We start from the raw sequence: 15923 nt of genomic DNA, 5'->3' as shown, positions 1-15923 counted from the left end.
TTAAACCCTTCTTTGTCAGCAAGTGGCTGATGTGGAGGTTCCAGTGTTGGAAGGCAATTTGGTCATAACACTTTTGTATATCCTATGGGAAGATAAAACGCAGCTTGTAATGCAAGCACTTCTAAGCGTACTTAAAATAGTCACAAATTCTTTAAACGCCACGTGGAAAACAAATGGTTTATGGGTTCCATGGAATGGGACGGCATAATTCCCAGTATGCCAAGGTTATGGGCCCCAAGCTTGCTGTGCCTCAGGACTCACACTGCACCTCACATATGCAAAACAACTGTTCCCTTTGGGTTTGGGTGCTGATGCATAACTTCACCTCAGGTGGCTGTTACAACTCTGTAATGGCACAGATTATTTAACCATGTTAAGTAGAAGTTGGCTCAAACACTTCCAAAGGTCGTTCTTTTTGGCCATTTTCTTCTGAGTCTATGTACATTAAGCATCATCATTTATTAACTCAGCCATGAGAAAGGGGTTTAATGTAGGAAGATCAACCAAGTGAGGTATTGAGAAACTCATACCTACTACGTTCATGCAAAGAAACTAGAGACAATTGTTCACTAGGAAAAAGATCTTCATTGCACCACAAGAGCAAATGACTTCAGAAAGCTCACACCATCCTCATTTACAATATTCTAGCATTCAGAATGCTATTCTAACTAAATGCCAGAAACAGTAACATGTTGGATCAATTTCAGATCAGGGTCTTCATAAATGTGGATGCTGAATTTTCCCTCTTCTAACTATCTGGCTGCATACCTGGGTCAACACCAAGCCGTTTCAGATCCTCCTGATAGGCTTTCAGGGCGGCTTCCTCCATGGCTTCAAATTCCTTTGTAGCCTTTGCTTCCTTCTTGGCCTTTTCCATACTTTTCTGTTTAATCTACAAAACAATGATACATCAGGACCAAACCATGCAATCTAGAGACCATTTTTTTTGTAATAGATGAAAAGTAAATAATCACATTACCTCACTAATTTTGTTAGCAACATTTTCTTTATGGTTTTTTCCTCTTTCATGAAACTCAACACTCTTCAAATGAAAACAAAAAATGAAAAGTTAATGAACTGCAGAAATATATAGCTGAACTTCTTAAACGTAGCAGAAACTTAACATTAATTTCTGTATTAAAAGAATTGAAGAACAAGATACTAGCATAGACTGCAAATTGAGAACTTTAGGCCATGAATAAATTGCGCAAATGAATGTTATAATATTGGGCAGTATCTATTGATATATTATGCAACCATAACTCGTGCCACCCCATGCACTGCTAAAACTAACACCCAGGACATCAAAGATGACATCACAAAAGTTTTTTCAGTGAATTTCATACGTTTTATTAGTGAAAGTGTCATAATGTTCCAGCACTGTATAAAAGTTATTAATAATTCAACATATGAAAACACTATAAACCTCCTTTAAAAAAATATTTTTTGCAGCGCATACCGACGTGTGCCGTTTTCAGCAGCGCATGCTGGGGATAACAGTCATAGTTGAATTGCCTAGGGCATGAGGCTCGACCATGTCTCCCACCCCCCACCAAACCACCTCCGTTATCCACTGAACTGAGCCTGCATCCAAGTCTAATATACCCCATAATGTGACCAATGGTCAGTGCTCACAGCTTGCAGCCATAACCAGTCTCCACAATCCATGGGGCATGGTCTTCAGCCATGCCGCATGCCCCAATAAGCAAATCAGAATAGACATTTGTCCTTGTCGACGGCCAGACCCACTGCCCAGGCACCAAAGTTGGATTACTATTTTTTGTACCTACATTGACACTTTTCAACCAAGAAAAAATTTGCAAAACCATGCTGTCGGGTCCTTGCCAATGCTCCTTACACAAGTTTGCTGCAAATCCGTCTGTTTTTTAAAGATCTAAATATGTTGGGACCCGCCCTCTAATTTTGCCCCCTCATGACAAAATCCCACCAAACTTTGCAAAAGCATTCAATGTTGGGTCTAAACTCTTCTTGCAAACTTGTACGCTGATTCGTCAAAACGGCACCAAATGTATAAGCTGTTCCAACATTTTGGGCTCCCTTCTCTAATTTTGCACCCTCTTGTTGAAAATGCACCAAGCTTTCCAAAAGCATTGAAAGGTGGGTTTACTATTATATTGCAAGTTTTCATGCAGTTTCATTGAATGGCGCCAATGTTCTACCATCCAAAAACTGCTCCTCTCCGACCCCGCAACAAAGAAATATGCATTGATGTCCTTGAACATTTGTCCAGTTCGCAGACATCACAGCAATGTCCCCAAATATCAGATGTTAGCGGACATCAGAGAAGAAAAAAACTCCAGATTTGGTGCTTTTTCTGGCCACATCCCAATCCCATCCTGATCAGCCCTCCTCACCTTCCCAGAGATCGTTTGATTGGTTTGACAGGCGTAATGTTCTGTTTTTTTATATGTTTTACTGTGATGCCTGCGGACCAAGTGCACAGTTCTCAAATCCAACATGGCATCAGTTAGTTTTGACTCCTCACATTTTTAATTGTCCAATCAGCAGGCGCATTCTATGTCCATGAATGTCACGTGGCTGTCTGATTGGCCTATAGGCATCCACGGACACCGAATCAAGTGTGTCCATGGACCGGACGCAGAAATCGCACATTTTGTTTACTTACATTTTGGGCATTCTTAAAAAAAATCTACTGGACGGATTAACACCAAATTTGCAAAAGCATGCTTTGTGGACTATGCTGCCGCTCCTCGCACACGTTTGGTGCAAATCTGTGCAGCGGTTTGGGATGTAGCTGCGAGAAAAAAAAAAAAAATTCCATTCATGTGCGAGGCATAAAATAAGCAGTATTGCATATCAATTTGCTATGCAATTATGAGGATTGCTAATTAAATTGACACTTGTGTAGCAAAGTTAGCTATTTAAGTTACCCTGTTCAATAAAACACACTGCTCACCCTGAATTCCTCTCTGGCTCTCATCACACTCTTCTCTGTTCACTGCAAATTCAAAGGGTTTAATGGAGAGAGTGTGTAATAGTAATCATCTTCTTCGCTCTTAAGTGCCAAATGCCTTTGTGGGAGCGCTAGACAAGATTGTTTTCTAACAATTGAAACCAGAAGTAATCTGGATGATACTTTTACTAAGCTAACTTATATACTCTTTGTCAAATATATATTCTCTTTAGCAAAGTCCAGTATGTGTAACTTTATTCAAAGCAGTTATGCAATTCTATTCCTAACAATTTAAGTTGTTACATAATGCAGAACTACAGTATTGCTTCTATAAAAACACTGCATTGCCTCCATGATTTACAGAAACATTTAGGTTAGTGTATCTAAATCTCATAGCGTCCACTAGGTTTTTCTTTTGTTGGGAAGATGCATCACATTGATGACTGAAAACCTTTGAAAATGTACATGATCACACAGCCAACTGCTTTTAATGGCAAATCTAGTTCTGTGACCTGCTGGTTGCATTTATCTGTGCAACTGCTGCCTAATGCATGAGCGGTTTTATACCAGTTGCACTGAAAGTGAGATGGCAGCTACTCAACTGTGTTTGACCAGTTCACCGCCTGCTACACCATCTACTCTGCTTAGTCTCTTAATCTCTTTCCTCTTACATAATGAATACCCAAGGCTAAATAGATGTTGATGCAAAAGAATGACCACTAGTTTCATCCAGACTGTGCATCAATCCATCTACTGCAATATCACACACTGTAATTAGCCTCCAGAGCTCACTTTGCTCTATGATTGCATTATATATTAGCACCTGCGGGAGAGCTAGCCAAACATGTTTTCAGAGCCTTTTTTATCATATCTATTTATTTGCAGGGGTAGAAATTGGGATTTGTTCACCAAGAGCAAAGCAACTCCTGGGTATCAGACATAATCAGTTAGGCAGGAGCTACCTGTGGGGAACCAGGAGCTAGTACATAGCGCACAGCAAGTCTCACTTTGCGCAAGATGCAAACTCTAAAACATTTTCCATTTTATATTATCCAATATGCTCCAAGTATCCCTTAGGTGAGTTCTTTATTTTCCTCGATATACATTCCGAAACATACACAGTTAATATAGCATAGCTAGGTTTGAATGGCACCACTTGCCACAGGAGTCAAAAGTAGCTCCTGGTAGTAGTTGGTTTCAAGCTAACCAGGCTCCCGTTGGCTATCACCAGGAACTAAATAGCTCCCAGCTCCTGGCAATTTCGAACCCTGTTATTTGTGTCCATTCATGCAGCTAACCTTTTACATCTTACAGATACTCAGCCAGAGATCGCAAAGTCCACTCACCCACTCGCATAGTCCAGTAGATTTTATGAAGGGCGAGTACAATTTTCAGGGGAAGTTTGAAACTTTTATGTAACATTAATTTTTTGGGTATCAATTAGTTTCACTGTGCATAGCTGTCATCTGGGTGGCAGCAGTGTGCCAAACAAAGTGGGTTTGTGGTGACGTGCACAATTTTAGAGAAAGCTCATTTACATTTTTTGTCACCAGTTGCCATGGGTCGAGTGCACTTCTTTTAGGTCAAGTGGGTAAACTAAATTACTTAACCTGCAGGTCTAGTGGAATTTTAAAGAATTTGCAAGGCCTGATTCCAATATCTTATTTAAGCACTACACATAAATGCTGTATGTTTTGGTTCCCAATAACGTTTGCTGACACAAAAATATTAGTACAACACTTTCATTAGCAAACACTGCTAATCAATTTTTGAAAACTAATTCATGCCTTGCATGTCTATCCAGATTTCAAACATTTTGGGACCCACACTATACCTTTGCACCACCCTTGACGAAACCGCACGTAACTGCGAAATAATTCAGAGGTGGCCATATAATTGTTTTGCAAAGTTTTGGGAAAACTCAAACCGTGCCAAAGTTATAAGCTGCCCAAAAACTGCTTTTCCTATGGGTTGAGCAACTTAACCATAACTACAGGTCCACTACCGCAGGCCCTGTAATATATATATTTATTTGTTAAACATGGAAAGTACCATGTAGAGAACCATTTAGATACAAAATCATGAATATTGCTCATTTTCACTCTACTTAACGTTTTTTTCAAGATACAGTAGAACATATAAAAACAGAAAGTGGATCAAACATATCCTAAGATACCAAATCCCTGAAGGGATATGATCAAAATATCGAATCTCAAAACTGCAAACTCAACAATTTAGCTTTTCTTTCATCAAATATACTTTTTTTCTCACAGATACAGATGTTAAGTGGGGTAGGGATATTAATTAGGAATGGTGGAGGTGTGAGGAGGGGTGGGGTCCCCCACATTTTTAAGAAGTGCAAACATTCAACAAATAAAATCTATATTTTCAGAATTTGCAGTAACAAATGTGCAGTGATCACATATATCCAGCCCTGAATGATGAAAACATTGGAACAATCCATAACCATGATACTGGTATCAATGTGTGAAATGGGCCCCCAAAATTTCTTTTTTTTAAAATGGTTCCAGACAAAATTAGGTGGGTCCCTTTTTACACTTTATCACATTTTTCAAGAACACGTAGCTTGCCAAACAGTCATTTGGTGTGAAATTGCTTTAAGAAATCTACTTCTCAATTCTTCCCTACACATTATTGTACTTTATTTTCCCAAACATAGAACTGCCCACAAATAATTTAAAAAAATGAAGTTCACTTTGAGGGATACAATCTGGTTACAGTCCTGTAACAGCTGCTCTCTTGTGTGCTTTGCCTAACCTCCTAATTAGGGGTTAGGAGGACCTCCCATAGCTCTGATTAAATTAGGGGGATGTTTTAGTTTGCCACAATTACAATTATGACAATCACAGCCAAAACAAAGTCACCTCACGTTGTCTGGTTGGGTTGTAAAATATATTTAGATAAAATTAAGAAATGTGATCTGCAAACTAATTAAAATTGTTAACACTGGCCAATGAGTACATCAGGGATACAAAATTGGAAGTCATCAAAACATGAGAAGAATCGCAAGGCGCACAATTTATTTTCTCAGAAAATGTAAAGCAAATAATGCACAAACTAAATAGGTAAAAAAACTGAAAAACTGAAAAGCAAAAGTACTTCTGAATAAGTAATGATGAAATCATCGTACAGGCTTGTTGTCCGCTATCCAGCATTTGCAATAGGTACAGAATTTCTTCGGCTGGGATTTCCAGTAGTCAGCCCTAAAAATGAAAAACAAAACAAAACTATTTCTGCATTTGAACAGTCTACCAGCAGAGATGCATTACTTTTGTATATAATTTCAGAGATAAAAGAACCATGCACACTTAATCGAGTATAATAACCTAAAAGACAACCACACAAATCAAGAAAGTGCAACACAGCAGCTCAACTTGGCAAGAAGGCTGCCCTATGTCAAATCCAAGATATGCAGAGCAAGAACAAACCATGACATTGCAGAAACTGTCGATAGATGGTGCAGAAAACAAGGCTGATCAAGTAAACAGAAACTACCAAGATGAATAAGATAATACAAGTAATGCACCCACCAGATCTGCCAAAGTAAATGTAGCATAGGTCTTTGCTAACGTAGGAGGTGATCCTGCCATTTACCAACCCCAAGGAGATTATTGGGTAGCAGCCTCATCTTCCTAGCCTCACAGGGAAGGGCTTCCCCGTGGGGAGAAGTGATGAGATCCTGTGAATCGTCACACAATACAGGTATCACCAACAATAAGGATTACAGAATATTCCTTTGCTGGGTAATGTCTGGTTATGTACAGAGACCTTTGTGTGACAATTCACAAGCTAGCCCATTCAGAGTGGCTAGCTGCTGAAATTTAAATTACTTACCTGGTAATTCCCATTCTGCAGAGTCCATTTCATCATCGCCACAGCCCTACTTTTAGTGCGGTTGAACAACTCATGACATGACACCAGCATGTGCTCCTTAAGAAAAATCCTGCAGGGGGGGCGTGGCTTGGAGCGCCATCGATGTGGTCGCTCCCTTGAGGCCGCCCGTGGGATGTCCGCCGCCGCCGCCAAATTCAAACGGTTCTGACCGAGTATCCAAGTCGCCAATGCCATTTACGGCGATCGGAACCGATGAGGCACAACCTGGCTTACAATGACCTCCGAACGCTGGAGCGTTCTCCTAGAACTTAGCGACCGAACCGCTCCCCCGTCGCCATTCGAAGAAACCAGGATGGCGGCCGCGCCGGAACTCTACAACATACTGCGAACCTGATGGCGACGGGCTTCAGGGGGACCGAAGGGGAGCAGCAGACGGACCCGCCAACACGGATCCAGCCAGATCGTGCCGGGTTGCCCGGTGAACATGTGAGAACTTCATCGGGGGCTACACTCTGCCAGGTCGACAGGGGAAACACGGAGGCCACGAGATAAGCCCCGAGAGCCACCCAGAGAAGCCCGACCTCGCGGGCCCTCCCTTCACGCACCACTCAGTACTTCCTGGGGCACCCCGGCCCACCCATCCAGCTAGCGACCCAGTCTACTGCGGAATCACACCTACTCCGACGTCTCACTCGCACTCCCATGCTTGAACTCTCCTAGGCGGCTGGCACACAGCTTTAGTCTCGCCGCAACCCTTCCAGCCAAGACCGCCAAACACGATCATCATGTCTAGGCAAACGAAGGTTGGCAAGGGCGCAGATATCTCCACCATGCTCACTACGCTAGATAAAAGCAAGAAGCAAGAGCCTCCCAAACTCACTCCACAGAAACAACAAGAGGACGGGGGAGCCCTCGCTACCAAAGGGGACCCGATAGCCTTCATGGCGGACATCAAGTCGGAGTTCCGCTCATGCCTATCAGAACTCACCACCAAAATCGAACAGACGGACCAAAGGGTTACGGAGGCCGAACAAAGGCTCGGAGAAATCGAAGACCACTCGCGGGACCACGCCACCATTGGGTGCGAAGAGCTATTGACTCCCTGCACCAGAAATGCGAGATCCTGGAGTTTAAACATGAGGACCTTGAAAATAGGGCGCGCCGCAATAATCTCCGCATTCGGGGGGTCCCAACCTCCGTCCCTGACAACAAGCTAGCGGACTACATGGGACGCTTCTTTGAGGCCCTCCTCCCAGACCTGGATAAATCTCAGCTCTTGCTAGATCGCACCCACAGACTTCGCCCGCGTCGTGGGGCTGTCTCTGACCCCCCCCAGATGTCATTACGAGGGTCCACTTCTTTACAACCAAGGAAGCGATTTCGGCGATCAGCCGCCAAGGGGAGTAAATTACATTTCAGAGCACGCCACTCCAAATATATCAGGACCTCTCACCACTCACCCTCCAGAAAAGAAGAGCACTCCGACCCCTGGCACTGTTCCTTCAGGAGCAGCAAGTCCGCTACAGATGGCTGTTTTCAGCGGCTCTACAATTCACATACAAAGGCACCCTACGCCGGATCAGTCACTTGGAGGATGCAGAGAGGATCATGCATCCATCTTCGCCCCAGGAACTCTCCACACCAACCCCGGAGGGAGCTGAGGACTCCGGGCCGCTTTCCTCCCCGAAACCTAAACGTACGCCATGGTCATCAACCCAGCGGATCAACAAAAAGAGATGAACAATGGCGCCCCCCGCATCTCTCCCTGGGCTCCTCTGACCCGGCCTGAATTCGGATCCGCCACATAACGCTTAATCTGACGAGCTTCGAGGGCGGAGACGGCGGACCATACCCACGGTTCATACCCACTCCAAGGACACTTTCCAACTTTCGTTCCTTGGAAACCCACAGTACTTAATACACGATGGGACAACCGGCCCCGTTGGCCAAGGGTAGGCCCGTACCTACAATGTCGGTCTACCCACCAGTTAAAGTTGCGGCCCCCCGTTGGGGCCCCGCGTTAAAACCTCAAGTGCAGGATGGTACTACAAGATCTCATGACAAACATGGCAGCTAAACCATCGACCTGGACTCCCTCCCCCTCCCCCCACAACTCAAGAGATAGAGAATGGGACACCTCTGGACCACCAGGTTATGCGAATCCTCTCCCTAAATGTTAACGGACTGAACTCCCCTAACAAACGAAAGGCAATTTTATTAAAGCTCCAAGACGAAAACGCTGCGATAGCTATGCTCCAAGAGACCCACTTGCTGCCGGCAGACGTGACCCGGCTTCGTTCTCGATCATTCCCGCTTCAATTTTTTGCCTCCGGCCCAAGCAAAAAGGGGGGCACAGCGATTCTCTTTAGAAAAGACTTGAACCCACAAATCCTGGAAACAAAAACATGCCCGGAAGGCCGATACACAGCAGTCAAATGCCTCCTGTTGGGAGACCTATACACCCTCATCTCGGTATATGCCCCTAACACGGGACAATCACTCTTCTACGACTCCTTGGGCACGACCCTCGCTAGTTTTGTGGAGGGCCAAACAATTGTCGGAGGGGACTTCAATGGGGTTCCTGACCCCACTAAAGACCGGTCACACCCCCCGACTCCAAGCGATTTCGCCCAAGCTCCGGCTGTTCAGGTCTCTGGAAATAATAGACTTGTGGCGGTGTTTCACCCCGACGAAAGAGACTACTCCTTCTACTCGTTCGTACACCGCACTTTCTCAAGGATTGACTTATTCCTGATCTCCCCGCACACCTTCCCCTCAGTCAAAGAGGTCTTCATCGGCACGAGAGCCATGTCTGACCACGCTCCAGTGTTCTTGGAACTCTGGGTTCAGAACCCCAATCTCAATAACCCACGCAAATGGTCTCTATATGACCCGATTCTCAATGACATGGCTACGAGAGACAAGATCGCGACAGGAATTAAAAACTTCTTTGACGAAAACCCAGCCTCGGACACCTCACTGGCAAATAACTGGGACGCCATGAAGGCAGTAATCAGGGGCTCCCTCATCGCTCAGGGAGCGGCCTACCACCGGAACAGACGCCAGACCCGAATAGCTTTAGAGGACGAGCTAAGAGAGGCTGAGGCAATCCACAAAGAAAAAGGCTGGTCCCCTAAGACGCAACGGATCATGCGAACAGCGAGGAAAAAGCTTGACGCCCACTATGCGGAACAAACCGCCCTAATGATGGCAAAAGCCGAACAATCATACTACGCGAAGGTCAACAAGGCAAACAGGTTCCTGGTGGCCAAACTAGCCAAACGGAGACGCGTCAACACGATTGCAGGCCTGCGTGATCCTGAGGGGGTCACCCGATACGCGGAGCCCGAAAAACAACAGCTCGCGACAGACTACCTGACCCAAATCATGAAGGCAACCCCTCGGAACCGACCGCAACAGGTGGAATATCTACAGAAGGCAGCGGTTCCCCGTCTCGCCAACACAACGAGAGACGAATTGGAGGATCCCATCATGGGGGAGGAGGTCGAGGAGGCCATCAAGTCGCTTAAAACACGAGCCCAAGGCCCGGACGGCTTTTCAACCAGATTCTATAAACTTTTCAGGCCATAACTGACCCCCCATCTGGTGACCCTGTTCAACTCCTTCAGAGACACAGGCGCGGTCACCCCATCGATGCAGGAATCAACCACCATCCTCCTGCCCAAACGAGGAAAGGACCCATGGAGTCTAGCCTCTTACAGACCGATAGCACTCAAACATTGATGCAAATATATATTCAAAAATCCTGGCAAACCGCCTGAATCGCGTTCTCCCGAAGATCATTCATCCCGACCAAGCAGGCTTCATCCTCCATCGATCAGCGGGAGACAACATACGGAGAACCCTCAACCTGGTGGACCTCGCCTCCCGGAACTCCCAAAAACTGGTCTTAGTGGCTCTGGACGCAGCCAAGGCGTTTGATCGAGTAGATTGGCCCTTTATGAAACTTACCGTAGAGGGCTTCGGCTTCGGGTCAACTTTTCAGACAATGGTGCTGGCCAACTATAAGAGCCCAAGTACGAGTCTAAGAATTAATGGACACAGCTCAGCTCCGATCCCCCTATCATGCGGAACCCGGCAGGGCTGCCCGCTATCACCCTTACTCTTCGCTCTCACCATGGAGCCTTTGGCCCAAAGGATTAGGGGAAACGATCAAATTAAAGGGCTGCAGGTCGGCCCCAACCAACATAAAATCGCCCTATACGCGGACAATGTCCTACTCACGATATCAGAAGCCCAATCATCATTGAAACAGGCAATACGAGAACTTACCACCTATGGTGAAGTCTCAGGCTTCACTATAAACTTTGACAAATCCTCAGCCATGGGCATCGGGCTCACTCCAGCAGAACGGGAGCCACTGACGACGATGTGCCCGATGACATGGGTGAAGAAGGCCATCCCCTACCTAGGGGTTCACATCCCGGCTAACCCAAGAGACACATACAAAGCCAGCTTCCCCCGGCTACTGAAAGAACTGGAATGCGACTTGAAACGATGGGAGACCCAAGAGATCTCACTGCTGGGGCGCATCACAGCATGCAAGATGAACCTACTGCTGAGGTTCCTATACGCCTGCGCCTCCCTCCCATTAGCGATCCCCACACCAACCCTCAAGGACATCCAAAGGAAAATGCTGAAATTCATCTGGAAAGGTAAGAGAGCGAGAATCCCTCTCAAAACGATGCTGGGGGGCTCCAAGCTAGGAGGTCTGGGGGTCCCGGACTTGAGGGCCTATAGTGTGGCAGCACAACTAGCACAGTTTCAGGCATGGAAGACCATAACGAACCGCCCCAGGTGGGTAGAGCTGGAACAATCACAAACACCTTTACCCTTGCGATTTCTGCCACACATTCCGCCCCCCCTTAGAACACACTGGGGAGACCTCCTCCTACAAATAAACACACCCTTAGCTCCTGGGACTGGGCTCTAAAGCAGAAGGGAGTGCCCAGAGGACTGAGCCCACGCTCCCCGGTCTTCCATAACCCATCCTTCTCACCCGGAGCAGACCCCCGCAATTTCCGGAACTGGATAAAGGGCGGGCTGGAGACCATAGACCAGCTATATATGGGAGGGACACCCCTCACCTTCGCCCAATGCAAGAAGTTCCAACTCCAGGAAAGGGACAGATTCACCTATATCCAGCTACGCCACTGGTGCTCGCACCCCCAGACTCTGCAGGCAGCAACCCGCCCGCCCACCGCCCTGGAGCTGACACTGGGGGACCTTCCAAAGCGGGGCAGGGTATCCACCCTATATAGGCGCTTCTTAAGGGACTTCCTGTCCACAAAGACCCGCTGCATGGCACAATGGGAGGCGGACCTGGGCCATCCGGTCGAGGACCAAACCTGGGGGGACATCTGGACCAGAACACATACCTCCTCCACCTGCGTTACCAATAGGGAATGTGCGTACAAGGTGCTCCTCCGGTGGTATTACCCACCCCTGCGACTTCACCACATGAACCCACATGTGGATCATGCCTGCTGGAGAGGATGTGGTCACCCAGGCTCTTTCTTCCATATGTGGTGGGCTTGCCCAAAGATACGACAGTTTCTGGAGGACATGCCTAGAGACCATTGCACAAATTACGGGAACGGTGATTCCTCTGGAACCTGAACCAGTCTTCCTGGGAGCCCTGATCCCCGCGATCTACCCGCGCTCCGGGACACACTGCCTTCTGGCGGGGAAAACGGTGTTGGCCAGGGCCTGGAAATCCCCAGAAGGTCCTCACATAGCCCAATGGTGGTCTAAACTCTGGGACATCCTGATCGCGGAGAAGGTCACGGCAGCACAGGCGGGAACACTCCACCGATTTCAGAATGTTTGGAGCCCAGTGCTGGAATACGACCAACGCTTCCCCGCCCTGACCTACAAACCGACCAGGGCCTGATGGATCTTGAAACACCAAGAGGACCCTGGAGAAGACACATAGACGCTAAGGGGCGAACTAGACAACCGAGAAAGAAAATTCCGCCTCCAAACATGAGGGGGGGAGAGGCCGAAGGGAGGTGGGAGGGAGGAAGCCTGATGTGGGAAATGAGGACTGGGGATCGAAGAACCTGAATACGCATTGCTTGTGATATGTCATGATTTGTATATTTGCCATCCTGCCTTGATTTAAAATAAACAAAGTTAAAAAAAAAGAAAAATCCTGCAAAAGGGGGAAGGCACAATCTTCCTGTCGTAACCAAACCCATTAAGGGTGGGTTGTTGCCCTGAACATACTGTGGAAGCGTTCAGAGGTGTAGGACTAAAAGATTAAATGGACTGGGTGCAATGGGAATAGGCTATAATCCTTATCCCTTTATTTCTATCCAACCTCCTCAATGTCCTGGGGACGACGAATAGACCAAAGCAAAGACAGCATTCCACACATTCCGTTATATAAATAATTAAATAACAGTCAAATAGTGATTAAACAGACTATTTGCATTTCGTCTCACCCGACATTACCCGGTAAGGGATTCAGGTACATCAGTAAACCTATGAAGTGGTTTGCTGATGTACCTGAATCCACACTAACCAACAGCACAATGGAGCATAAGGGATAATGTACATCTGGAAGGGATCAATCCTCTCGGGGCCATAATCAGAGCTAGTCAAATCAAGTGCACAACAGACCCATTCCCCGACCAAAAAATAGGGACACATAAAAAGTACCTATTGAGTTGCAGGTGCAATCTGGTCGAGGCTAGATGGTAATAAAATGCAGGTAATGCAGGCAGAATCACAATTCAAGGCATTCAAAGGCAGAAGGAAGGTCAGGCCAAGTAGCTAGAACAAATAAAAGATGTGAGCCTGTATACACATCCAAGTAGCATCAAGGTGTCCTGCTGCTCCAAACATGGAAGAGTTCATGTCTGCAGAGACCGATTTCAAGCTCAGGACCTTCGGTGGAGCTGCGCGAGCCTGCATCAATGTCAAAGAAACCTCGGCTTGTGCCCGTCAGGATCCACCAGGCCCACTGATTGCAGGTTACAAGGCAGCTTGTTTTCTAAAACCCATATGTGGATGCCTGGCGCCAGCGTTGGCAGCTGTCCTGGCAAGTTAGCCACACTGATAGGCTTTGGCAATACGTGCTCCGACACCTAAAACAACGCATGACGTCAACACACCAGACTGGCGTTTAGCAAATCGCGTGGTTCCTTTTCTGATCATCTGGAAGCAAGCAGTGCTGCTCAACCTGGGTAAATTCCTGTTGTGACCGACGCTTGTTCCATTCTCTTCCTGCATCGGATTTTCTGTTTGCTGCATAAGACTCATCTGTTTCTTCCTGTGCAGTTTTTGGCGACTCCGGTGATCCTGGTATTCTGACTCTGACCTGTCATATTGAACGCTTGTTCTGTTTTCAGAAACTCCTTTGAACTAGGTATTTTCTGACTCCAGCTTTGTATTTTGGACTGCTTCTGCCTTACCCTACTGTACTGTCGTTTGGGAATTCCTGGACCATTCCCATCTGCCCCCTCTGATGCTGACCTGCTAAAATTGCGATCTGCTACACATGTTTTGGAGGCAATTGATAACTAAAGCATCCTCATGCCGGCGAGTTAGGGCACTGCAGCTGTTTTGGCTCTGTCCCTGGTAGCATTGCATCTTGGATCCCAGGTAAGCCTGACCTTGTTCTAACCAAGTTGACTTGCAAGATAGCTGTACTTAATCCATTTGGTAATTTTAGGTTTTCTTCCCTTTGCAGTTTGTATATACGTGCAGTTTGGATATATGTGCAGAGGGGCATTGTTCCGGTTTGTGTTTCCCCATCTTTTCATCCAAAACATGTGGACAGAGTGTTTAACCACTCGCGATGAGGTGCCGGGATATTCATGTCAGAATTGTAGAGCCTAATACCAATGATTATTGCTCCGCAGTTAAGCCTGGCCACACTTTTGTCTATCCTGTCTCATTTCTCACTGGCTTTTTAGTCTGCGCCAGATCAGCAGATGCCCACCGAGACAACATTTATCCTTTTTTAGAGTATTCCTCTACAGATTTGTTATGCCTCACTGAAACCTAGGTTACCCACTCATCTGAACCCAAAATTGTGCAGATGCTACCTTCTACATATAATATTTTACGTTTAAATAGAAACCCCCCCCCTACCACAGTGAGTGGTATGGCTCTGGTTCATTTAGCATCCATAAAATGTTCACCAGTATCTTTTATACATAATCTACCTTGATACTCTTTATCTAGTTCGGTTTCAAATCTCACCTAATGTTGCCATTAATATTTGATTGCTTTATCGTTTGCCGTCTCTATCATTAGTCAACTTCTGTGACTCTGCGCAGCTAATTGCTGACCTGTTAACCCACCTGAAGTTCATCCTTATGGGAGATTTTAATGTCTGGCCCAACAATCCTGCTGACTCCCATGCAAAGAATTGGATTGCTACTTTAGCGGACATGTCCATTTACCCACGCAACCACCTCCCAATGCATAGTCGTGGAAATGTTCTTCATTTTATCTTTTCAGATAAATCTTTGACAGCTACCTTGAAGGCATTGCTGGTTCCCTGGTCGGACCATTTTCTTCTTCCTTGTACTATACTCACCCCCCTCTGACCCAAACTGCCCCCCCGCCCGTTAAAAATCTCTCAACCACGACATCACTGGGGTAAGGTCTGTCCTTCCTCCTTGGCAAATTATCTTTCGACAAGTACCATATCATCAGAGAGAAACAAGAACCGTGCAGTGCTCTCTTTAATGCTCTAGCAGATGCAACAGATACCTTTGCCCCAGTTATGATTAGCATTAATCGATCTAAACCCTCAGCCCCTTGGTTCTCCCCGGACCTTAAGGCTCTTAAACAAGCTTGTCGCTGAACACAAAGCGTAAATGGCCCATCAACTATAGCCCTCAATCTAAGCAGATATACAACCAGACCCTGTCTCACTATCATGAGGCTATCAAATTAGAAAAGGCTCTATTTTCTGCAAGGTGCATTTTATCTACTTCCTGTTCTTCACGTCAACTATTTAAAGTAGCCAAGGAACCTTTAGCGCTGCCCATGCCAATAGCCGACTCCTCATGTTCACAAGCCCAGTGTGACTATTAGTTTGTTTTGTTGAAAAGATTCATAAGATTCGGCAATCCACTGCCAGTACAGACCTGAA

At 46.2% G+C, this 15923-nt stretch overlaps 1 protein-coding gene across 1 annotated transcript in view; it reads right to left on the bottom strand.

The window, feature by feature from the left end:
* WBP4 (WW domain binding protein 4) overlaps nt 1-15923 on the bottom strand; it is an 807881-nt gene that overhangs the window by 737772 nt on the left and 54186 nt on the right. The window contains exons 2-4 of the mRNA XM_069640150.1: nt 6087-6159; nt 980-1042; nt 769-892 (exon numbers count right to left, since the gene is read on the bottom strand). Of these exons, the coding sequence (XP_069496251.1) occupies nt 769-892; nt 980-1042; nt 6087-6159 (260 nt within the window). The remainder of the gene's footprint in view (nt 1-768; nt 893-979; nt 1043-6086; nt 6160-15923) is intronic.

Source organism: Ambystoma mexicanum, chromosome 7q (assembly GCF_040938575.1).
Source record: "Ambystoma mexicanum isolate Mex_15411 chromosome 7q, UKY_AmexF1_1, whole genome shotgun sequence".
NCBI classification, from domain to species: Eukaryota; Metazoa; Chordata; class Amphibia; order Caudata; family Ambystomatidae; genus Ambystoma; species Ambystoma mexicanum.
Note: the sequence above shows the minus strand (reverse complement) of the source record. Positions and strands in the feature narration are given on the sequence as shown.